The sequence below is a fragment of the Papio anubis genome, chromosome 2 (assembly GCF_008728515.1).
Source record: "Papio anubis isolate 15944 chromosome 2, Panubis1.0, whole genome shotgun sequence".
NCBI lineage: Eukaryota > Metazoa > Chordata > Mammalia > Primates > Cercopithecidae > Papio > Papio anubis.
Window position 1 is genome coordinate 57602333 of NC_044977.1, and position 27405 is coordinate 57629737.

General features: G+C 37.2%; 1 protein-coding gene across 15 annotated transcripts in view; it reads right to left on the minus strand.

The window, feature by feature from the left end:
• Window positions 1-27405, minus strand: part of GRM7 (glutamate metabotropic receptor 7) — an 888361-nt gene that overhangs the window by 580990 nt on the left and 279966 nt on the right. For all 15 annotated transcript variants that reach the window (XR_004181784.1, XR_004181802.1, XR_004181781.1 and 12 more), the window contains exon 2: window positions 27099-27315. Coding sequence is in view for 5 of the 15 variants with exons in the window: in XM_021933241.2 (XP_021788933.1) it covers window positions 27099-27315 (217 nt within the window). In the remaining 10 variants the exon portion in view is untranslated. The remainder of the gene's footprint in view (window positions 1-27098; window positions 27316-27405) is intronic.

The following is a 27405-nucleotide window of genomic DNA, read 5'->3' on the forward strand; positions in this document are numbered from 1 at the left end:
CAGGCTCAATCAATCCTCCCACCTTGGTACCACCACACCCAGCTAATTTTTTTTTTTACTTTTTGTAGAGATGAGGTCTCCTTATGTTGCCCAGACTGGTTCTGAAATCGAGGGCTCAAGGGATCCTCCCACCTCTGCCTTATAGGCATGAGCATGCTTCCTTGGCCTGTTCTACAAATGTAAGTGTAGCTCTCTTTACAGTTCTATATCACCCAGTATTATTTTGATCTGGACAAAGTAGTCAAAGTTAGAAATCACATGAAACTATTGTATGTCATGATGCGGGTGGTTTGAGCTCTTTAACATTTATATACCCACCCACACGCAGATAGATAAAGATTAGCCAACAATGAAGATATCATCTCAGATTTGGTGGGTTTGTACTGACTCCTCTAGCAGAATTTTTGTCTTACTTTTGATGATGCTTATTGATAAAATGCAAAATTTTGGACGGGTGCCGTGGCTCACACCTATAACCACAGAACTTTGGGAGGCTGAGGCAGGCAGATCAGTTGAGGTCAGGAGTTCAAGATCAGCCTGGCCAACATGGTGAAATCAAGTCTCTATGAAAAATACAAAAATTAGCTGGGGGTAATGGCGCGTGCCTGTAGTCCCAGCTACCTAGGAAGCTGAGGCAGAAGAATCGCTTGAACTCTGGAGGCAGAGGTTGTAGTGAGCTGAGATCACACCACTGCACTCAAGCCTGGGCAGTAGAATGACACTTTGTCTCAAAAAAGACAAAACAAAAAGCAAATTTTCAAGTTGATGCAGTTGTTATTCATCATTAAATAGTTTTCATACATGCCCTATACTCTGTTTTAGGTACCAGATGAAGAAGTGACACAATAATCTCTTCCACATTCTAAACAAAGTCTGATATTTTTCTTTGTTTCATGGAGACATGACAATGGAGTCAGCCAACCTTAAAACATGAATAAATAACTCAATGTAAAATTGTTAAAGATTATAAAATCAAGGCAAGCTTTGATAACTTGACGGTGCTCAGTTGATGGATGGAGAGTACGGTATTTGCACAGAACAGGACTGCTGGGAGCAGCTGCTGGCTGCATTGCAGAGAGCTGTCTCTAGCTGAATATAGGAAAGTTATCATTTCCATTCAAGTCTTCAAGAGTTTAAATACATGTTCCAAAAGCAAAACTGAAAACATCAATTTAGAACCAAGTATAACACATACTTTTCTTGGTTTTTCTCCATTCATCTCCTTTTCTATTACCCTCAATGGAGTTTGGGCCTGATCTCGCTCCTTAATCCAAAGGAGGGATCTCTTATGTTCTTGACATTGTGCTGGGACATTTAATGTATTACACCATTATTCATCATAATCAGTCCATATATTAGCTGCTATTGTCATTCTCATTTTACTGAAAAATAAATTAAAGCTTAGAGTATGTCACAAAATTGGCTGACTACCTACCAGAAATTCAAACTTCTCTTTCCATTGAGTAAAGTTGCCCTGGAAGTCAGCTACCCAGCCAAAAATTATATCAGCACCCTTTGCCTCTAGGCAAAGCCACATGACTAGTTTTCACCCATAGAAGATGAAATTGGAGTTTTTGTGAAGCAGGTAGCATTTCCCTACCTCCTCTCCTATTTGCCAGTCAAACACAGTGGACTCTGAAGCTTTAGGGTGACTGTAGAACAAGATACAGGGAATAAAGACCAAGGACTACTGACCAAGGCCTCCCATATTGGACAACAACTAGAAATAAACTTTTATTGTAGTGAGCCACTGAAACTTTAGGATTTGTTTGTTATAAAAAGGACTGCCCTAAATAATACAGTGCTTAAATAAAATGTACAAGGACAAACAGCAATTAAAGATGAGAGCTGGGATTGAAACCTAACATGTTGATTCTAAAAAAATATTCTATTTTAAATGTGTCTCTGTCAAATAATTGTAAATCACTATGATGTCACTCTTATCTTTAATATGTTTTTAGTGGTTTATATTTCTTTACGGAATAAAAATATGACTCCTGGCTCTCCAGTTTTATCTAAGCATAATTATTCAAAATTATCTTCTGAAACTCCCCATCTTCTAATCTGTATTCAAATGAATCCACACTCTTCACCAGCTACAAACATTGTTTTTTTCCATCACTAAGTTTTTAAGTGATTTCTGCTACCTGGAAAGATGTTGTCCATACTCCCACCCCTAGTCTTATTTAGTAACTAGCCACTCTTCAAAATAGAGATTAAATACCACCTTCTCAATGTGGCCTCACTTTCTGCTTCAAAAGAAATATTTCTCTTATTCTGGGCATTCAGTAGAAATTCAGCAATTTAACCATGCATGATTTTATGTGAGAAAAAAAGGAAATAAAATTCCTACTCTAATGAGCTTGCAATTTAGAGGAGAGAGATAATCAAAAGCAAAATAAATAATGTCTTAATGGCAATTGGGATAAAGACTACACAGAAAAGTATAAGCTGTTAAAATAAGCTATTAAAGAGGAAACTATCTCACTCTGATGGAGGAGGTTAGGCTTCTATGAAGCAGTGAAATCTGAGCCAAGCTCTGAGGTCCAGGAGTTACCTGAATCAATGAATGTAGGGTGGGGCTGGGGACACCTAGGAGAATATTTTAGGCAGAAGGAATAGGATGTGTTTGAACCATGAGTCTAGAACATCAGCATGTATTTGAGGAACAGCAAAGAACAGTATGTGTGGGACCCAAAATAGGCAATGTGGAGAGTGGCCTTCTAAGAAGCAATGTTGATCCAAGCAGGGCCAGTTTACTTAAAACCTTGAAGAAATATTCAGGATCTTGTTCCTCATCCAGTGATAAATGACAAACCATTGGACAACTTTAGAAAAATGTAACATATGAAATGCATTTTATAAGACTGTTAGGGTCATCAAAAGGAGGATGGGGTGGAGTCGGAGAGAGGTGGGGAGAGCAGTTGGTGAGCTTTTGCTTTTATCCCTGTAAGACATTACATTGGTCTGGACAAGTGGAGTGGCAGCAGAAATGGAGAGAAGTGGTGAAATTCAGGATTGTAAGTAGTAAAGACGAGAGAACTTAGTGATGAATTTGAATGTAGTTAACTTCATTCTCAAGGAGTTCAGTCATGCCTTAGAGGGGCATTGTGATTAAAACATGAATTATGAAGTCAAATTATCTGCCAGTGTTTAAATACTGGCTCTGTTGCTTTCCAGCTTGGTGACCTTGGACAAGTCCCTATACCTCAGTATCCTTATCTGGACGATGGAGAAATTAATAGTACTTACCCTACAAGATTCTTCTGAAGTTAAATACACATAAACAGTAATATATAGATGTATATCTGTATATACACATACACATACATATAATGAATTATATGTATCTGTTATTATTATAATAGCATAGATATGTATATATGTATCCTCCTCTGGTAAATAATATTCTTAACAGTGGGACTGACATAGAGCATAGTATCTATATCCATTAGAGACTCAATATATGTCTATTAAACATCCATAGTTCACTACTTACATCATTCATCAATTTTTAAAAGTTCAGTTTCATGGTACCACTGGATGTCATCCTTCAAAGAAAGTATCAGTTTTCAAGTAGAACTCCAAAGTTTTTTATCTTGCCAACAAATACTCAAAAATTCTTCTTTTCCGAAATTCAACATCAGAATTTGAGTTTATAGCCATTGACACAATGTACACAGATGCAATTTTTAGGACAAATATGTAATGTTTATATATAATTTTATGTGTTGTGTGTGTGTGTGTGCACGTGTGTGTATGGTGGAAGATTACATATGGTCTTTCATGGATGTCCTGGGGTTGGTGAGCTCTAAAAGATATGAACACTGTCTGGGAAGCTTCTAGCAAAAAGAAATAGACGAGTCCAGCTCTTGAAAATGGGCAATGATTGGGATTGCTAATGTCAGATTTAAGGCCACAGTGTCATAGATACATGGCTAGAAAATCATCCAGTTCACTTCCTTATCTTTAGAACTGTTGCAATCATATAAAACCTAGAGGAATGTGAATCCAACTATTTTATTTAACAATTTTAAGTGTTTACCACATCACTTTGCTAATTCCCTGCCTCCCAGATTTAGCTCTCAATTTTGTTACTTAAAAAAAAAAAAAAATTATCATATAAAACCCCAGAGGGCATCTCATATAGTCTTTTGGCAAATCCTTTGGGTGTTTAACAGCTCATGCCTTACTGACACTGTATTATTTTGAAAATCATGTGCTAAAACAATGTACATGGAAATAGAACACACTGACAATTTCAAATACCAGCATGGAAGTCCTTTTCCCACATAAGCACTGACAGACACACATATTTCTAGTGAGATTATGTTCTAAACCTACTTCTGCAGCCAGAGAATAAATGCACTGGGAAACTGCATGCTGTTTTCATTTCACTGCCGATGTATTATTTTCCTAGGGGAAGCTGTAGAGAAAACACTTTAAACTGTGAAGCTTTCTTGACTGCACATAACCCTCACCCAACAGCATGTGATGCACTTGGCATTTACTTGGTGCTGATGTTTAGGGAGGAGGTGGTGTTCTCATTTTCTAAATCGGTTTTCTCATCAAGTCATGCCTGTATGTCTCATGGCCCACATGACAAAGACCAAACAACTTAGGCAGGTATGCAGGACGGTTTACCTTTTGTTTGCTTAATACACATACAGTGGCACCTCTAAGATGCTGACCTTGCCTTCTTAGAGAGTGATTTGACAGAGGAAGATATCCTTCCGTATTTATTTACGCAGCTAGACATCACTGCATAAATAAGAGTAAAGTTATAGCTGTAGTATATTCTGAAAGTCGAAGTGTGTGGTGCTATAAAATCTATAGCTGTGAGTTGAATTGTGACTCCTAAATAAAGATACATTGAAGTCCTAACCCCCAATATCTCCGAATGTGATCTTATTTAGAGATAGCATCTTTGGAGAGGTAAGTTAACATAAGATTATTAGGCTGGGCCCTAATCCGGTATGCATGATATCCTTATAAAAAGGGGCACATTTGGACACAAACACAGACAAGCAGAGGGAAGATAAGTGAAGAAACACAGGGAGATGAAGGCCATCTAGAAGCTAAGAAGAGGCCCAGAGCAGATCCTCCCGTCTTGGTCCTCAGAAGGAACCAATTCTGCAGACACCTTGATCTCAGACTTCCAGACTTCAGGGATGTGAGTCAATAAATTTTTGTTTTCTAAGCCTTGCAGTCTACAGTACTTTGTGATAGCAGTGAGGTAGGTAAGGGAACATCTGGAGGAGGAGGTAAAAATTGAGCTGAGAATTAACCTAGAAAAAAAGGAGGATAAGAGCTCCAGATGTGGTGAGCAGCATGTATACAAGACATGTGTCTGCATGTATGATGCTTTGAAAGATGGCCTGCACATCTGGAGTTGAAGGACCAGGAGGAAATGAAGGGCAAGATGAGGCTGGAAAGAGATTTTGTAGCGAAGCCAGGTCATATAGAATCATGCAGGTTTCATCGAGTATTTCCTTTGTAACTCAATCTTCTTCTCATATCTTCTCCTAATCGGACAGACCACCCTTACCCTTTTGTTCTGAATGGAAGCATCCAAATATGTGTAAAACCTCCTGCAACAGGCACATCTCCTGCATGCACAGTCCCTTTTGAATAATCTCGCTATGTATAAGGATATGTTAAGTCTTTTAGTATCACTTCCCCAGCTTCCTTCACATCTAATTTATGTGATAGGAATCCACCCACCAAATTTCACCATATGACAATTTGCTTCAAAATTAAACCACTTGAAGTAGAAGGCTCCAGATCGAACCCAAGAGTGGAGAAAAACAATCTGGTATTCAGGGAAGATAGTCATCCTACGAAGTGGCATCAATATTGGCACAATCACAACTACAGCAAAGTTATGTCCCTGGCAGCTCTGAAACTGTGCTAAGTATGCCTTACTCAAGTCTTGGTGGCCCTTTAGCCATCAGGCCACTTGTACGTGGCTTTGTGCACTGTTTCTGGAAAACAGACCTCCACGATTTCCCCACTCTACCCCACTTAATATACTCCCATTCTACTTAAATGGCTAAGAGTTGCCTTTTGTAATTAAGAGCCCTAACAGTCAATTTACTTCCCCAATTCTACCCTGGATGGAGAGAACACGCTTCTGTCATGACTTCACAGGTTGCTATGTCAGTGGCTCTCAAAGTGTGGTCCCCAGAACATCAGCCTCAGCAACTCCCAGGAATGAGTTAGAAAAGCCAAATATTAGGCTCTGCCTCAAACTAACTGAATCAGAAACTCTCAAGATGAGGCCCAGGAATCTTTTGGCAAGTTCTTTAGGTGACTCTGATGCAGATTAAAGTTTGAGAACCATTGACCTACATATACCTCTATTGTTATATTTTAACAGGTGTTAAAAATGTTTGTCTCCCTACAAGACCTCTCCTGAGGCTTCTTATGGGAACTATTATATCTTATTTAGATCTTCAATGCTCAGCTCAGGCTGGTACAATTGCTTAATTATTGGCAAAAATATTTCTCTATCTCCTATTTATCAAAATAATAATGTCTCCTATTTATCAAAATAAGCAAACCATTGCCCCCAAACCTTGTCTACCATGTTTATGTCATAAGGGGATGAAAACAAAGCAGCTCTCTCCCCAAGGAGTATTCATAAGATGAAGCTAACTTATCATCTTACCTGGGATTCTAGCTTCCTTCATCACTATGTGCTACCCTTCTATCCCATTTCAGATAAAATTATACATTTCATTCAATGATATAATTTTCACAGTGTTTCCCACTATCCCACATCCCTTCTGTGTTTTTACATGGTCTTGACATTTAAAATTTAGGTGAGTCCCATGATGGCACCTCTGAATTGAAGATCAGAGTGTTAACTGGCTACCCCAGCTCCTCTTAGCACTACAGGATTAGCTGGGCAAATAGTCAGAGCCATAGTGTTGACTAGAGAGAGTAACCTTTATTAACAGGGGGACAAATGATATTTCTACAAAATGGATACACTGTGGTATAGAATGAAATTAGGGGCAAACCTTTGATATTCTTTTGTTTCCATCTTCAGAGATGAAAAATTCCAAAAAAAATGCACCCCTATGCATTTGATGACCACAGACAAGATGATTTCAGTCTAGGAAGCTTTGAATGAAAGCAATTCCAGGCAAAAATATTGAAACAGCTGGAATATTAATTAACAGCAAAGGACACATAGATTGTGTCAGGTGAGGGAGGCTAAATACAAGTTTAACTTTATGGTTTATGAACAGTTTATAAAGTTTCTAAATGCACACATACATTTAGACAAAAATAGTATGTGTGCATATTTATGCACATATAAGTATGCAGATACTTTTTCTGGTCTGTTCTCATTCTTTTCTTCCTTTATATGAGTAATGTAGAGGTGATTAAATTGGAGATTTATCCACTATATGATGAATATCAAGACAAGGTGAAATCCTTTCATAGAGAAGCTGGCCATTACCCTGGGACTAGTCTTGCTAGTTACTCAACAACACTTCTGAATGCTGAATGCAGTCTCTGGGTATAACTGTGTATTTTCTTCCACTGGAAAATGGCAGCTAAATTGTTAGTGTTGTATGGGATATTTAGATTATATTAACAGAAATATATTTGAATGGGGTCATCTCTGCTTGGGCTGCTATAACAAAATGTCATACCTTGAAGGGCTTAAAGAACTACTAGTTATTTCTCATAGTTCTGGAGGCTGGAGAGTGTCAGATCAAAGTGCTGGCAGATTCAGTGTCCTGTGAGGACTCTTTTCCTGGTTTTCAGGTCCTACCTTCTTGGTGTGGCTTCGCATGGTGGAAAGACAGATCTCTGCTGTTTCTTGTGATCAGGGCATTAATGTCATCAGGAAGTCCCACCTTCATGACCTCATCTAAACCTAATCATTTCCCAAATGCCTCACCTTCAAATACCACCACACTGGGACAAGAATTTCCACATGAAATTGGAGGGGAAAGAATTCAGTCCACAGAAGGCATGAAGAACCTCAAAAATGGGAATTATATTTACAATCACTGAAATAATAGTTGAAACACAATTGCACATTTGCAAAGTACCAGGCACTGTGCTCAGTGTTTTCTACGAAAAGGCAGTGCTTGTAAATGCTGAGAACCTAAAGGGGTGGAATGTGGGAGGCAGCTCTCGGGTTGACTGCTCAGCACACAGTGATCCCCTTTCTCTGAGAACTGCCACTATGAACTCATGAAAGACTGAGTCTCAGACTTTAATTGGGACAGATTTTCTCAGAAATTTGGATTCTTTTTTTTAAAGAGACAAATTGACTTTTGGAGTCATTGGAGTTAAGCCATTTAATGACTGGAACCTAGAAAGAAGATTCCTAAGGACCCATTGCTAAAGGATCTGATGTGTTTTGCATTTTCCGAGGCTTACTTGTTCTAGTCTGCCTTGAACACTGACACAAGCCAACACCTTTTAAATAAATTCAATGTTTCCCTTAAGCTAGGAAGAATTAATCTCTTATTTGGCAACCAAATGACTCTAGCCTAACTACAAAATGGCCCTCTGCAATGGCACATACAGGGATGTGTGGACATGCACGTCAACTGTCAATCTAGAGTAGGGCTGGGAAAAGTGAGGCTATTGTCACAACATACTGATGAGGACCCTGTGTCACAGGCTCCATAATAAACCAGCAAGCTTCCAAATTGAATGCTTACAGCGTGTGCCTAATGCAAATTACACTTATTAGAGATGGTGCTTCTTATTTTGGCAATAATAAAAACAAGAGAAGCTGCCATAGTATTTTTGCTTAGAGTGCTGATGAGGAAATATTTGATTGATTGAAAACAAAATCACTTTGTTAAGGCTCCATTACCAATAGAACAGTGAATATTAAAATACAAAAAGCCATGTGGTCTATGTTATTAAAATACTATTCTATCTTTTATCACCTCATTTGAGGTATAATGAGTTTCCATTTCATTCAGCTGGGCAAAGCTTACCCTATTTCATAATAACTGAAATATAATAAAATACAAAGGTTGTCATGATTTACAAGACATTTTATTTAAACACAAATAGTCAAATTTTATTCATTTACTAAAGCCAGAGAAATGCTAAGGCAACATGGGAATTTATTATTAATAAAGAAGCAAGCAGGAATCCTGGGACAAGGCTTACAGTGGTGACTTCTGCTCTGCCCAGGGACTGATTCAAGCAGAATCATTTTCTCTGACGGATGTCAGTGCCATCAAGTGACATCTGTTCGTTAATAAGCAGCTGCCCTGGAATTGGCTTAGACAATGCAGGGATTTGATGTACATGGTCTAGTGGTTAGAACAGCAGACTGAGTATCCACATTTCTGGGCTAGAGTCCCAGGTCTGTCACTCCTGTCTTGGAATGAAGTTCAGTCTATATGACACCAAAACAATCTCCCAATTGCGGTAGAGGCAATGGCTGGGGAAGGGTGAGGGAGGGTTCACATGAGTTTGACATCTCAGAGAGAATATCTCCTTTTAACGAGTGGATTATTCATTCATCAGCTTATTGGGACAGAGGGAAACAATTCTATCAGGGATAAAGGTCAACAGCTATTATCCAAAATGTGTATTTAGCCTATTGGCTAAATTTGGTACATAATTTTTCTGTTCTGAAAAATATCACAATGTTACAGGTATAAGATTAGGGAAAAGAATTCATAGATGCCACTATCAGAAATTCAAAAAAACTTTATTTAAACCTGGAAATAGCTCATTTTCCTAAAGAAAGTTCATAATTTAAATACCGGCTCAAATACTTTGCCCTCAGTGCAAAGAGGAGAGACTACTAGTTATAAAATTATACATATCTCTCTGTCCCAGTTTCTTTAATTCTGAAACTGACACTATAACCCTTAGCCAAATCAGTGAACTTTCAGGATAACATATTAAGAGTAATAGTAAGATAAAGAAAAGATGACATTCATACTGATGAAAGTCAAGTTTTTCTCTTTAACATTAAATAATAATATATTTTGAAGTACTTGAGAATTTAAAACTATTTTAAAAGCAAAATTTAATTTAGAATTGCTGAACTAATTTATTGAGAATAAAAAATGGATTGTCAATGCCAAATAAATAATATAAGTATTGTTATTAGAATGTAAATGATGAAAGCCAGATAGTACAACTGAAATTACAAATATGTAAATAGAGCTTTAAAAAAGTGCATCAGCAATATATGGTTAAAAGGTAAATGTTTTCAAATAAAATCTCCTGAAGAGACTTGTCCTAGCTAAAATTTTTTCCCTAATGTCATTATAGTAAGTATTTAAGTCCTAATATTTTGATTAGCAGTATAGATATTGAAAAGGCTAAGTGTACCCCACTGGGATTATTCCAAATATATGGCAATACCAATGTTACATTTTGTTAGTAGAAATTTTTCTTCTTTTCTAACAGAAAGGAGAAAACCATATAGAAATTTGAACCAAACATTTAAACCAAACCTGACCCAACTACATAAAATATATTTTCAAACAGTAAAGTGAATAGACACCAAGTGATAAAACATTTTATTCTAAATTACTCTGATAGTTTAATTTTTCTTCAATTTTTTTCTTCCTGTATCACACATAGCCCACCAGGGGACCAGAGGCTGGCCTTGTATGAGCAAATCTAGCTTGTGATTGTCCTGTACTGTATACTTTAATTCTGGAATAACTGAAGGTGTCTACACAAGAAATGCAGTCACTGGGATGCACCATGGGGTGGTTAACCAGAAACAGAGTTGCGGTGGTAAGGAAGTTAAGAGGAGTGAAAACAGACAATCTTGGAAAATGCTCCCACAATATCTCAAGTCAGGAATAATAAAGGTCTAAAATGGGTATCAGTTATGTGTGGCTTTCTGGATTCATTCCATATCTCATAGCATTCTTCTCTCTTCATGGTGAAATCTACAGTGCTGCTGGGCAGTAAACATAGATGTTGATTTTTCCACTATGGAAGCTGTATGAACCCCAAAGACTCCTTTTCAGTTTCTGTTCTCAACGTCTTCATATATCACACCAGTGTCAACCCAGAGATGGGCAAGGGATCTGGTGGACCTAAGCAGATCTTCTCTCCTAGACTCTGCCTTTGAGTCTATCATTACAGGAACTGAAGAAATGCTTGAATTTATTCATCCCAAATGCAAGGTCAGCAGGAAGTGGGTGACTTACGAAATCTTTCAGGAGCTATTTGATTCTTTCAGCTATTTCACTCTTTTAATTTCCAGTTCATTACTTTATATTTAAATTATTTGGTTTCTGTTACTTACCACCAGAAAATACTCTCTGATTCTTATGGAAGCATCAGAGAAAAGAAGATAGGATAATCCAGCAACTCACTGGACTTGAAAGGGAGAAGTGAATGTGACTCCAAGTTAATGGTGAAGTTAGAGACATAGGGGGGATGTCATGTGGGACAGATGGTTCAAGGTATGAGTGACAACTCTGAAGAAGTGCAACTTTGAGAAGTCTTAGCATTCTTTGTTCCTTCACCAATGCAAGTGTCCACAGCTAGAAATAGGCTAAGTTTGACTCTAGGTTGTGATTTTTATGTTTTTTTAAATTTTTTGAGAGGGAGCCTCGCTCTGTCGTCCAGGCTGGAGTGCAGTGATATGATCTTGGCTCACTGCAACATCTGCCTCCTGGGTTCAAGGGATTCTCCTGCCTCAGCCTCCCAAGTAGCTGGGACTACAGACTCATGTCATCACACCTGCCTAATTTTTATATTTTTAATAGGGACGGGGTTTCACCATGTTGGTCAGGCTGGTCTCGAATTCCTGGCCTCAAGTGTTCTGCACACCTCAGCCTCCCAAAGTGCTGGGATTACAGCTGTGAGCCACTGCACGTGGCTATGATTTCAATTTTTGATAAACATAGAAACCATGGATGGAATAATCTGTGAGATGGCCACTTGCATGTTTATCACAGGGGCTTTACAAAAGTTCTCTGATAGGGATGATGGCAAGATGACTTGAACACTGGAAATGAGGTTAGATTAGTACCTCAGGAATTAGCATTTTCTTTCAAAGATTCAAAACACATTTTAAAAAGGGATCAAAGAAACTTTTTAAAGAATGGGGCATAAGCATGACTTCAACTAAATCATTCCACACAATGAGATACTTTCTTTGAAAGTAACAAGACATTCTTATATTAAGGTCTTGGAACATTGCTTTTCCTTCTATCTGGAGTAACTTCTCCCAGTTCTTCACATAGTTCAGTTCCTCATTTAATTCATCTTTTTATTTAAATATTCCCTCCTCAAAGAGGTGTTCCCAACCACCCTGTCTAAAATAACATCCAACACACAGCACTTCTACAGTCTCCCCTTAACCTGCTTTATTCATTTACTCGTTTATTGTCTTTGCCTGTTAGTATAAACTCCAAGAGGATACAAACTATTCACTATTGATTACTCAAAACCCCTAGCTGCGATGAAGACAGAGTAGGTACTCACAAAGTACTTGATGAATGAATCAATAAAAATTTCTCTCTTTTTAGGGTTGTGCACATGTTTTCTTCAAGAGAAAGGCAGCGCTTCTGGTTACACCTACTGAGCAAGATTCTTTCCCTTTTCCATTGAATTGGTATCAGGAAGCTAGCATTCCTCAGAATTCACTGAGACAAACACCCTGGATGTCATTTGGGGGACCCAGTCTTGCTACCTCTTCTGATATTTCTGTGTTTTCTAAAGCACAATATGCTGTTATACCATTCACATGGTCTGGCTCTAGACAATGAGCTCTGTGCAAGATAGGCCTGAGTCTTTGCATGTTTGTATTCTTAGTCTGATATAGTCCAGAGCAACGGAAGTTTGGAGGAGGAGGAAGATGAAGAATAGGCATGAAAGGAATAGAAAAAACTAGAAGAAGTTGGGCATGGTGGCTCACACCTGTAATCCCAGCACTTTGAGAGGCCAAGGTGGGAGGACCACCAAAGGTCAGGCGTTAAAGACCAGCCTGGCCAACATGGTGAAACGCTGTCTCTACTAAAAATACAAAAATTGGTCTGGTACCGTGGTGCCCTCCTGTAATCTCAGCTACTTGGGAGGCTGAGGTGGGAGAATTGCTTGAACCCAGGAGGTAGAGGTTGCAGTGAGCTGAGATCACACCACTGCACTCAGGCTGGGCAACAGAGTGAGACTCCATCTCAAAAAAAAAAAAAAAAAAAAAGAGAAAAAGTTAGAAGAGTGAGAAGATGAAAAATGGGAGTAATGAGACTGGAAGTAGATGTAGAAAACAAACAAACATCCTCAAATTGCCTTTTTAAGGCCCTCACATCTCTGACAGTTCCATTTCTCTTATCTCTATTAGTATATTCTCCTATTAAATTGTCTATTCACTATGACCAATTTCTCACCTCCCATTCTTTCTTAAGCCTACTCTATTGAGGTTTTTGGCCTTAACATTCCACCTAAAATTATCTTTCAAAGCCATTGATCATCTCCATGTTGCAAAACTCAATAATTAGTTCTCAGACCTCACTGGACCTTCATTTCATCTTCCTTGCTTTCTTAAACACTTTTTTACTTGGTCTCTGGAACACCTCAACTCCTGGTTTTCTTTCTACCTCTTCAGGCATGCCTTAGTTCATCTCACTAGATCATCAATTTTAGAGTTTGAAAAACTCTGTTGGTTCAGTTCCCAGGCATCTTCTCCGATGAAGTGATCACATTCCATCTCACAGCATTTTTGTCACAGATCTCATATTTAGGTCTCTATTGTGGACTTCCCCTCTTAACTTTAGATTTATACATCTTACTACCTGCTCAACGGCTTCACTTGGATATACTGTAGGCATTTCAGGCTCCACAAGTCTAAAATAGGGTTCTCAATCCCTACCCCATTCTTCAAATCTGCTCCTAACAGCCATCACCATCCAACTTAAATCTATACATCTCCTTCAACCTCTGCAGCCAAGTAATTAGCAAGCTCTGCTGGCATTACGTTGGCAATATCATCAAATGCTTGTTGCCATCTCAGCTCCATTCGCCCTGTTTCTAAGCCATCTGGATCTGCCAATATAATGTAAGCAACACAAATAAAAGGACATCGTTTTTATTGGGCACAGATATATACCTAACACTATATGGTTATTTGTTTACTCTCGTTTACTCTCCGTTCATCTCATCTAAATTCACAGGCAATGTCTGGGTCTATTTTGTTCACCCCTAGGATCTAGAATTGTGCTTGACACCAGTAGGCACTGAACAGATATTTGTTGAATAAATAATAGAAGTAATGAGCAAGGAAGGACTATTAATATTGTTACTAATATATTCACATAATTAGGGTAATAGTAATCATTATAATAATCATCACAGTAGCTAATGTTTATAGATTTAATCTATGATGGGTACCATGCTGAGCATTTGCATGCATTAGGTATCTTACTTATTTCTCAAAAAAGCCTTCTAAGGAAGGAACTGGTTTTATTTATGTAGTATAAACATGAAAATGGAAACTAGATTAGAGTGACTCACTCACACATTTCTAATGTGAGTAGAGGTAGTATTTAAACCTAAGTATATTTGGCTTCCAATTATGTTTACCAACCATTAGGAAATAGTCATATTCAGGTGTTCGATTGATGTTTGGCGAGATGATGAAAATGGGCTGAAGAATGAAAGAGAGGGAAGGTGGAGAGAATGAATAACAGGTATTGAACATCTACCCACCTCCTGCTAGCAATCTCTGTCTTTCTCCATAAAACATAGAATGAAGCTTGAGCTCCCTCCCAGACTCATCTCTTTCACTTTTGAGGAAAATAAGAATAAGGAAGTTAGTCTCACCCTCTTTCCCTATCTGATGAACTTAGTCCTTGAATGCTGCAAAAGCTAAATAAAGCAAATTGATCTTGAGCCAGGTAATATTCTTGCCCTTTAGAATATATATCTCACCTGAATCTTCATGTTTTATTGTACTTCATGTTAACAGATCTTTAAAATTTAGGGGGAAAATACTCATTTTTCATCTCCCAATTCATTAAAATCAACATTTCATTATGTTGTGGTTCAAACTGTCTCATCTCTCTATTTTAATCTTAATCTTTCTCATACACACATAACTAATCTTAAAAATCTACTTCATGTATTGGATACATAAAAGAAACCCTTTAATATATGGGCAGAATTAGTGTAAGCTTCAATTTTAAAACATAATTACATTAGGTCTTTCTTTAACAAGCTCAACAGCACTGACAATAAGAAAATCACTACTATTGCAATCTGAAACCTAGCATTAACATTATATACATTTATAATCTGTCATAAACTGGTAGCTAAACTACCTTTAAGGAATTGGGAAATACATGTTTCTCTACCAGGTTACTATAGCAGTTTGTCTCTAAACTGCTAAAAGACTCCCTAGAGAGGTGAGATTTACAATAAAATTTAAATTAAAAAGGCAAGTAGATTTAGGGACTGGAGATGACAGAATTTTACTACATCAACAAATGTTTATTTAGTATTTAATATTTCCAGGGGACTGTGTTATAAGCTCTGATCAGCACCTGGACTGGGAGAGATGCCCGATAAAATTTAGTTCATCTTCCCTATTTTTAATACCTGTAGTTACCCTGAAGGAGTGCATAATCTTTAATATTATAACAGTGACAAAATTAAATGCGTGGCGATGGATACATGTATTGATGGCAGGAACACTACAAGGAGTAGGGTGGGGAGAAGGGGACACACTGGAGAAACTTCACTAAGGGGAGGGTTTACCAGGCAACTGAGCTTCAGAGGGGATGTTCTAAGCAGAAGACACTGCTTGAGTAAAAGCCTATAGAGATGCAAAGTTTGTTGGGTGGGAACTGGCTTGTCCTGGAAAAATAAAAGACAAAGGAAAATAACTAAATGGCCAAACAGAAGCTGAGAGAGGGGGGAAGAGATTTAAAGCAGAGGTCTTCAATCCTCTTTCAATGTGTTAGCCTATTTGTGGAAGTTTGTTTTACGACAGAATATTAACCCTTACTTAAGTTTGCATTTCAATTCTATCCTTTGCATTCTTTTACCTATTCACATCTCAGAACAATGAAGATGTGTGTTAAATAACTCCTCTTCCTACAGTTTGCATTTTCCCAACTGAACAACAAATGGTAGGCTCTATAAAGCTATTTTTACTAAAAACTTTTCTTTCTGCAATGCTCTCCCACCCAGTTTTTAAAAAGAGTTTTATTAGACTGCACGGCAAGCACCACCAGGAGATTCTCATCCTTTTCCCGGCATGTGATAAGCCCCTGTCATTTTCTTTCTTAAGGAGTCTTGGTTCTCCTGGGCTTCAGCACAGATTGTTCAGCTACCTTATTAAGTCCATGTCCCTGTAGGGAAGAGCGCAGGAACAAGGCCTGTCTTCTGACTCTTCTACATTTCAAGGAATGTTTGTTTACTGCCATTATCAAAACTCCACAGGTTGCTTGGAGGAATTCAGGGATTGTAAAAAAAAAAAAAAAAAAAAAATGAAATAGCATTTGTTTATACCAACTGTCCAGCACAAAGAAGCAAAAGTCATTCTTATCCTGTAAAAAACTCTTAACGGTATCACAGATGTAAACCTTGGAAAATTACATTTTGTATCTTTTTAGAAAGCTAGTAGCTTGAACAATCCTCTACATGCATTTTAAGTTGTGATGGTTTCTTTTGAGGATCTAGTTAGAGGGGAAAAAAAAAGAAGGAAAAAAAATCCCTTCATTTCAAATTTCAAAATTTTAACAGAACAACTTTAACTAGAAAAATTTATATCACTATTAATTTTTTTCTTTTTTTCCAAATGTGCTCTACAAGAACAGAGAAGAAAATCTATTTTATCACATTTCATCCTTTGCGTTTATCATTTCTCCCTTACTATTTACTCTTTGGGTATCAAGATTCTATGTTTATCCTGAGATATCTAAAATCACCATTCTACGGAATTGTCGTCAGTCAACCACCCCACATTCCTATAGCCAATGGATGACCACATGATCAACAGCAGACAATGGGGTGCTTTCTTACTTGATGCTGAGTTTGGAGCCCAGAATTGAAGTCCTCTGCGGAGTTGGAGCTGACTCATCCCTCTGGTGATATCTTGAAGACACAGTCTGTCATCTTCTGCTGCTTGCATCACTAGAGTAGTCTCTTTTCCCATCCATTCCAAGCTTCTTGATTCCTTACATCTTCCTCAGGTTTTTTGCATTGCCTAATACTCTTTCAAAGAATTCTGACTTTTTTTTTTTTTTTTCTGCTTAAGTATCCCATGTTGGTCTATCTCACTTACACTTTTGGGGGAGAGGTTAATTCTCAAAAATGTTTTGAAAAAGTGATTTCAATATCCAATGAAGACTAAATAAACAAGTGAAAACAGCAATGGGAAAAAAAACTCACATAGATTAAAAAGAACTTTCCAAATAACTAGAAATTTTATTGTCATGATGCATGGTACCAGTTCTTCCCTTCTGGAGCATAAGACAAGGTCATGATATAAATGGTCAGGTCCTCATTATTTCACTGGGAACTAATCCATGCAGTTTACACTTAGGAGGCTGACTTCAAGGCTGAAGTTGTTTTTTATACACAGTCAACTGTAAACAAGTTTTTATGTTTTCATATAATAGATATGGGGATGTGTTTTCCCTGTGAAGGAAGCGAACACAAGCCAGGGAGCAAATAATAATTATCAGTCAAAAGCCAGTCAAAGTGGGAATCAGACAGCTCAATAGAAGTGTCTTATGCTATTGATCCGGTTGCCACCCAAAGCCATTACTCTATCTGAATGCAATCATCTAAGGCTGAGTGAATTTGTTCAGAGAAAATAAGCTCCATCTAAACTTTACCCACATTGCATGAGGAAATGGAAACTTTTTGTTCAGTAACATTAAGGGAATATTCCAGAAAATATTGAAAACATTGCAATATAAAGAAAACACATAAAGCAATTGATTACCAGGGCCATCCTCTCCTGACTGTACCTTTGCCCCATGGCTTTCCCCCCATACTTAGCATCCTGTGATTGAGACTCTACTCTCATGATCTTTTTGTTTCATGACTAATACTTAGTCTCCTACCAGCACCTTCTGTCTGCTCTTCTGCCTTCTCACAACCTATACACTAGTTCCTCAAAGGTACATCCTAATATCATTGCTTTTAGAGTGTAATGATACTTGAGGATTGCCTATTTAAACAGGAGCTTGTTTGACAACTAATGCCAAATGTAAAAATATTAATGCAATGGAATAATACTGTCCAGTGATTATGGACAATATGGTTTAAGTGCTTGCTTTTAAGTAATCTAGGCAAAAGAGTAACAAGCAATATGAATAACTGGAAATAGACAAACTTGGAGCTACATAAGGTCAAACTATTATTTCAAAGTCAGTCAATGCAGTGTGTTTGGAATGGCTACCATTACTCCCAGATATGTTTATCATCTGCTCCCCTTCAGCTTGACTGAGAGTGCTAATGCAATTGATGTGGAGCTTTGTAGAATTTTCTATAATCTCTTGAAAGATTTAACAGCAGGAATCCATTTGCCAAATTAAAGGAAAACAGATCCCTTTGTGCAGGTCTCAAACAGGCTGCATTTACACATACCAGGTTGTTCAAAATACAAAACAATTTAGGAAGCAGTTGAAGTCCAATAAATAGATATTTTGCAAGCAACCATTTATTAATTTAATGTTTCTTGGATTGGAGTATTTACTTGTTTTTCAGAACTCTCCATTTGACTAATTCCGGTGCCCACTTTCATGCCTCGGTTTTAATGAATACTTCTTTTTGTGTGTGTGGCCAGTTTAGGGCCACTCCTTTTTACTTGTGTATTCCAGGGGTGGGGGTGGAACAGTGGGGAGCCTTTGGTAAGGGCAACCAAAAAGATAGCATTTTTTTTACACTGTGACTACCCAACTTTTGGTTACAACACTAAAATTACATTGGGAAATATATTTTCCCTATTGTTTATGGCCTTGGAGAGACTCAAAACCAAGGCGTCCTATTTTCCCAAAACTGAAACATAGGCAAGTTCCAAGAGTCACTAGTTCACTTTCTCTGATAAGATACTGAAATTTGAGCACCATGATATGAGTGGAGGACATATTGGATATGCTAGACTTCAGTAATGACACTAAGCATTTAAGTAACTTTTACTACTCTGAAATTTTTAGCTACTCTAGATCTGGCTATCCTTGAAACTTTTTCTGGGTACTTTCCTCCAGTTCTATAAACTAATCAATATCCTTCCAATATACAGATAAAATTTTCCTACTGAAATTTCTCTTTCTTGCTGACATCTACCAAAACCTATGAGATACAGAAGTAGCAATCTCTTTCAATGAATATTTTTGTGAAGACTAGGAAGAGAAAGCTTCACCTTGAAGGCTGAATGCATCTTCCTTAAATAGGGAAGACTCAACATTTTGCCCCTAAAGTTTATTGATTATCATGATATTATTACAAAAGTGTGACTACTTCCCAATGTAAACTGTCAGAGAACAATAGTGCTCTTCCCCCTCAGCCAATTAACCAAGAAATTCCATGGCTTAATAAAATTCTCCATATTTGAGTCTCTACCCCTCTATATATAGATGACCTATGTTTCCTTACACTGCATCTTTAACCTCTCTGCCAGAATCCCATCACCTTTTTCTCCTTAGCACATGCATCCTATGGCAGTGCTTAAAATAGGCAAGTAAAGGAAGAGTTCACTTCACCTCCAGATCTTTTCATATCCCCTCAGATTTATCAAGTGCAATGATGGCAGGCAGAGGAGATGAGAAGAAATTGCTGAGATATGAGTTTTCACTGTCTATTTTCTCATCTAGCAAAAATACCCTGTCACTATCTATTTCTAGTCCCATGGCAACAATGACAATCCATAGCTTGGGAGAAACCCATCCTTTCTAATTAGGAAGATAAACATCTGAGAATTGTCTGACCCAAGAAAGACTAGTTTTCTCAATTAATATGTGATGACTTTCCAACCCAGAGAAACAATATGGTAGTTCCCAATGAGTTACTGGAGGCATTAGGGCCACAACCCGATGCTCTTGGTTCAAAAGCCAGAAATTTTTTTGGAATGGCTACATTGCTTGGAAGAGAGTTTTCCATCATATTAATTCAAGATTTACACAATTTTTCAAAGCAATAGTATTTCTCTTACAACATTCAAGTATTTAAATATTATCAAGCAATTTTATTTTGGACTTTTAACACGCTTCTCTCTTCCAAGCATGTCATCCACAAACCTCTTTAGGTCAGCTTTGTCTGGTTAACATCTACTTACCTTTGGGATTTAGTTAAGATCTACCTTCTTTCAGAATCTTTCCTTGTAGTATGCCCTAACCAGGCTGTGTTCATTGCTCTAAATATGTAATTCTACTATTTGAAAACAGAGAGTTTTTTGTCCTGTTGTTGTCTCTACTAGAATTATTATTTATCATTATTACCCTGAAATAGTACCTACCATAAAGAAGGTATTCTGATACATATTGCATAAGTACAAGTCATGTCACCAGATTTCTTGTCCCATTTTTCCCTTCTATAAAGTTAATTATAGCAGATCGATGATCACTTCAGAAAATTCAAATTAGAAAAACTTTCAACAGCTTTACTGTACCCACTACAGCCTCAAAGACATCACCACTTATATGACTAACACATTATTTTTAAATTCAACATGCATTTATTGAATCCAGTCTCTGTTGGGCACGGCTCTGGATATCGAGTGTTGAAAATCAAATGTAGCATACCGTCTAGCCTCAAGAATTTTACTCTCTAATGAGAGAGGATAACTAGGCAGATGATTACAATGAAATACAACAAAGTCCATGATAGAGTTTAAATAGGGTGCTGTGGAACTCACAGACACCCCTGGTTATATTCATGAAGGTTGAAGGCAGACAACAGAAGTCAATAATGTCTAGATTAAGCAGAAAAATAATTTAAGTTATAAGGGATAATAAACAGAATCCGTCGGAAGGAAAGGGAAACAGAATCAGAAAATAAGCAGAAACAAAGGGGGCTCAGTTGTCAGAATCAAAGTAAAAAAAAAAAAAAATCCACAGAACAAAGCTTACTGGGAACTGTGGCAGTTTCTTCTAAAAGAGGGAAGCCTCCCAAGTCGCTGGGACTACAGACTCATGTCATCACACCTGCCTAATTTTTATATTTTTAGTAGGGACGGGGTTTCACCATGTTGGTCAGGCTGGTCTTAAATTCCCGGCCTCAAGTGTTCTGCCCACCTCAGCCTCCCAAAGTGCTGGGATTACAGCTGTGATTTTAATTTTTGATAAACATAGAAACCATGGATGGAATAATCTGTGAGATGGCCACTTGCATATTTATCACAGGGGCTTTACAAAAGTTCTCTGATAGGGATGATGGCAAGATGACTTGAACACTGGAAATGAGGTTAGATTAGTACCTCAGGAATTAGCATTTTCTTTCAAAGATTCAAAACATATTTTAAAAAGGGATCAAAGAAACTTTTTAAAGAATGGGGCATAAGCATGACTTCAACTAAATCATTCCACACAATGAGATACTTTCTTTGAAAGTAACAAGACATTCTTACATCAAGGTCTTGGAGGGATTATTCTGGAAGAATGGATAATGATAGCTATAAATCAGGGTGAATTAAGAGGGTCTCAGAGGTCACTGTAATGATGGGGAAAGGGGACATACTCAAGAGGTGCTAACAAATGAAGCACGAGTTAAAAGCTAAAATGTTGTGCTAACCACTGAGGTTCCCAAAACAAATAAAATGCAGTCTTTCTTGAGGAACTTACAGTTTAGTTTTAAATGTACCTAAAGATAAATGACATTATAAGAATTTTGTGATTTTGTGTCTTAAAATTGAGTTCTCAAATGTTTAATATCTATATTTAAGCTGGAATCACCAAATACCTCATTAGGAAAATAATCTACCTAGTTTTGAAATGTATGAGTTTTCCATAATCACCCTGACATAGACAGAAAGAAAAAAAAAACAGAATTCAATATAGATGATGGTATTAGGAATTACAGCCTGGTTGCCCCATACTGCTATCAGTTTTATATAGGAATAGTGAGAGGAAATAATGGTGTAAATTCAGATCTAGGATATAATATTTTATGGCCTTCTAGCAAAATTACGTATCGTAAGGTCTTTCTCTACATGCTTCCTTTTTTCCTAAAGGGCAAAGGGGAAAAATACAATTCTTCCTTCCGTTAAGAAATAATGACTGACTGCCTTCTATGTACTAGAAATTATCTTTGATAATGAAACACAGGAAAATGTCCTTGCCCTCATGGAGCTTAAAGTAAATTGACAAAGACTGACAACGGGCAAATGCACACAACAACATAGAACATTGTATCTGTGAAGGAGAGAGGCATACAGTGCTCTGAAATTCCATAGTAGGAAAATCCATCTCTTTTTTTTTTTTTTTTTTTAAAGAGATGAAGTCTTGCTCGGTCTCCCAGGCTGAAGTGCAGTGGCGCAATTTCGACTCACTGCAACCTCCGCCTCCTGCGTTCAAGCAGTTCCCCTGCCTTGGCTTCCCCAGTAGCTGGGATTACAGGCGCACGCCATCACGTCTGGCTAATTTTTGTATTTTTAATAGAGCTTGAGGTCTAAAGAACTGAAGACTGAATAACAGTTAATAACAGTTAATCAAATCTTCCTCTAAGTATTTTAGGAAAGAATATGCTAGGCTATGATAAAGTATTAATTAAAAATAAATTCTAGAATTTATCTGAATAATAATAACCACTTTATAAGAACAATTGAAATACAACTATGTCAAGTGATCACCGTAAAATACCAAAAGGATAGTTCTTTTAGGTTTTGAGAAATCGACATGTATGATGGCATCATAGCAGTAACAATTGTTACTATTTGTGCTATGTTGTCAAGCAGTATTCACGAGATTTTCCTGGAAATAGTCTGATGGACTGTAAGAGTCACATATGTAGTCCTTAGTCTTACAGTGCTTGAATCAGATTTGGTTAAAAGAATCTGGAATTTATTAGTGCCACATGCTATCATAAACATTTACCTTGACCCTCACTTAGATAAAGGAGTTTTTAATGTCTAATTTAGGTCGTTTTTGTTGACCTGAATTTTAAAGCTCATTGAGAGTGGATTTTCTTTCATTCCCTGCAATATTAAGAAATAAATAGCCTTTGTTGCTATTGCATGTGCATTCATTCAAATAAACAGGGCAATTTATGCAAATATAACTGTTTTACAAAACCTCATCATCTGAGAAAATCATGTTACAGTTCTCTTTGAAAGTTCAACAAGGAATAGCATCCATGCATATTTAAATCTGCCGGACTATACTTGAAAGAATAAGTATTGAGGTTTTCTTTCACAGCTTAGTGAAAATGTGCCTAGACTTCCATGTTTTAAACAATTACATGGCCTCTGTTAAAGTATGGCTTATTTTCTCTGACATCATTGTCTTGGTTTGTTCTATCAGTAAATAATGAAGAGGCGCTCATCCGTGCACTGTGACTGTGTGCATGGTGGAGATGCTTTAGGCTCTGGTTTATAAGTAGCCTCTGCCTCAGGATTTAAGTCTAAAGTAAATTTTGAAGCTAAAGCCTTTTAAAAGGGTGAGGCCCTTTATAGAGGAAAAGAATCACAATCTTCAAAGTCAAACTGTTCAGAAACAATGGAAGTAAATGCTTCCAACCTGCCAGCAGTACACAGAAACAACACCATTGAGTCTATGCACCCTCTCTCTCTTTTTGCTCTCTCTCTCTCTCACACACACACATATTCTACATACATAGGACAATGCAAATAGCTCACTTCCTTTTCTTCATATCCATCTTACATTGTGACAGCATGTTAATAAGAATAGAAAGAGCTTTAAAAATAACCCTCTAATTACAACTCAAGGCAGATAACATCTATTACTCAAGTTATTTTCAAAGTTTTCAGACTCAACCAACCAGTCTCCTTATTTATAGGAAGCCAGTGTGATGCACTGTAATCAGATATTGTTGGGTATTAAATGCTTCCCCATGCACCATCTTATATATTCTACCAACCTGGTGAAGCAGAAATCATTAATTTCATTCTTTCTATGAGGAAGTTTAGGCTTGAAAAGTTAAAACCTGTGTCAAAATAGCTAAAATAAGAGAGTGATGGAGTCCATTATTCAAATCCAGGTCTTTCTGACACCATAACCAGTGTGCTTATTTATTTTTGTGCCACATCACCTCACGTACCCATAAACATTGGGTTTGTATCTTTTGTGAGGGTGAGTTTGCAGGTAAAGAAAAAAGTAAACATTCAAAATTACCCTGGAGAATTCCCTTACCATGTATACTGTCCAGAAATTCCAATAGATAAGTTTTTCCTTTATATTGTTATTTTTTTGGAACTAGAATATAGATTATTTCTTCAATTGAACATCAGAGGAAGGAGATGGATTCTTTTTAGAGGTCATGGGATGTGTGTCTTTAAATACCAGAATCATCTTTGCAGCTGCAAGATGCACACATTATGAGAGGCCCACAGAAATGAAACTCACTGAATGTATTTCATGTTTGCTCTAGGCCATACAAACACTGAGTAGACTTACTCCACATCATTTAAACTAATTTCCTCTCTTTCTTTCCTTTCTTTCTTCCTTTCTTCTAATTGAAAAGGAGGGGTATTTGCTAAGCACATAAGTTCATGTGTCTAAATCACTTGCACATGTGATATAGTTCCAATGTATTTTATTATAAATATATACCAGATACCATAATACATATAAAAGAAGGATACTTATTAAATACTTTTTATAAATACATGCCAAATACTATAATATGTATAAAAGAAGAATACTTATTAAATACTTACTATATATACACAACAAATACCATACTACTTATTATTAATACCTTGAAGAGGTATTAATTTTCAAGACATCACCTAAACATTCACTGTTTCCTTGCATTACTGCGGCACCAGCTGGCTTTTTAGCTACTCCCGTCCTCAAGGGGAAAGGCTCTAGGATGGAAAGATTTCATCCAAAATGGCTGCCACTGATAGAATCTTTATTTTTTAGCTGGGGCTTTTTAACGTAGGATTAGCTAAAAAGATGAGCTAGGGAGTTCAGATCATATTATAAGAGCTTCTCCTTTTAGAAGAGTCATTATATATAATAGCAAACTCAGATATTAATGTCTTAAGTTCCCATCAAATGACACCAGGAATAAACAACCATGTGAAAGTCACTGTTGACCTGTCTATAGAATGTAGTTTTTTATACAGACCCAGAGCAAACATCTGTCTTGACCCCAAGGCAAGGAATAATCAACACGATTTTGACCTCATGAACACTGTAAATCCTGTAACAGAATGGGCAGTGTTCTTCCTTTGCTTCATCCAGTTTAAACTTGAGTGTTAAATTTGAGGCTCACTTTTAACAATGATATAGTACAAAATGGCATCTGCCCTTTATCTCTAAGCTTTATCTTACTATTTTACCCATATTTTCTTTTCATCTTATTTTGTCTATTTTATTCTATCCTGATATTTTAGATATTTTTCTAAGTCAGCCTCCAGCCTTAGTTTGATCAAGGCAGGATTCAGAAAAACAAAGAAAGAAAGAAAAACATAGTCATCAAAAATGATTAGATACCTCTTTGGGGATTTATGAAGTCAATTGTTAATGAGTCCTATAAATCACAGCATGCCACAAGGCCAGAGTTAAGATTTCTTTCCTAATCAGAAAGTTTCTAACTGAATTGTAGCATAAATGTGTCCCTTAGGAATGTAGCACCTGGGGCCATAGTAGAAAATGAGACGGACATGGTCTCCTATAGTCATGAAGATTAGACAGAAAAACAAACAAACTAACAAGCAAGAAATTATACTAACCTGTGATGGGTGCTGTGGGAGAAGACACTAGAAATGTAAGACCAACCCAGCAAAACAAAGGAAGTTTTTGTGAGTGTTGCATCTGAACCCAGAAATGGTGGTTAGAGCGAGACTTGACAATGATTAGAAGCTATCTAGTCAGCTGTGTTAAGTCAGAAGGAAGAGAATAAGAATCTCACAGATCTTCCCAGATCTCCTGTGAAGTTCTGAAATTACAGCTAACAATGCACTGAATTAAAAACATGAGATTTATAAACAAGCCCTAGTTTCTTTATTTTAGCATCATCCATATCCGGAAGCACTATATTTCTGAGTATATCTGTAATCTGACAGTCAAATACTCAAAGCTGTATCTTCACAATTTATGACATCTTTCCTCATAATATGGAGCTCTCTTTCTATTGCTTTACTTGTTTGTTTGCTTTTATGGTCAGTAAACTGTTGTGGTAAATAACAATTTAAATTGCATGAAATGCTTACAACACTGAGCACCCAATTTTAACATAAGAACAGTATGGGAATATCTAAGCATACATATTTGTATGTATTTACCATATCCAATACATCCATATGGGGAAACCCGAATACTTATTGTCAAAATTTTTAAGTGAGAGAATTTTGTCTCATTTTTCAAAATCTGCCCACTGGAAGACAGCTGGCCAAATATTTGAACCCATTACCTCCAATCTGAGCTAAATAAACAAACGTTAAGAGAATCCTCTCCAAGTGCTGCTAAAGAGAACTGTCTCAAAATAATCTCAAGTTTGAAAGACTGTTTGTCTAAATACATTCTACTGCCTGGATAACTTATTTACTTTTGTTTTGGCCAAGTCATTCAGATGAATTCCAGGTATTCTTCAAATCAAAGTGGCACCGTGATTGCATTCACATAATTCTAAATTATTCTCTCCATTTTGGAGAGAGGCAGAGAGGAAGAGTCTTCATGGGGAGGTACATCCAGCCACATTTACCCATGTTTTCATACGCAGGCTAGAATCCACCCTATTACCCATTAGGCAGAAGTAAGATACACACTTTTTTTCTTCATTTATTCTATTAGTACTCAAGGGATCTCAGTTTCACAACTTCGAAAATCTCTCCAAAAACAACAAAGTCTTACAAATGAAGACATTACAGGTGTAACTCACAAGACTCTGGGAATGTAAGAGTCTGTAGTGTTCATTTAATAAAGTCTGAAGAGAACTCTACAAGCCACAGACATTTGAAGAGAGCCAACTTGATCAAAGCAATCTCATCCTACCTGCCTCTTTGGAAATCTGCGTGAAGGACTCCACACCTTTCTCTCCATAACTTCCTTCAGATGCAAGAGTAGACACATAATTCCAGCCTAGGGCCTTTACAATGTCTACCATGGCCTGGGCTTGGAAGGAATCGGGTGGCACCACGCGAGAGAAGAAGTCGTAGCGCCGGTCATCACTGAGCTCAGGTGCCGTTGATGCATAACTAATCTGGGGGATCTGTGAAGACAAGAAAGCACCACATGAGAGTACGCCATCAGGATAGAAGAGACTCACTTATATTATGACAATTTACTTAAAATACAGGGC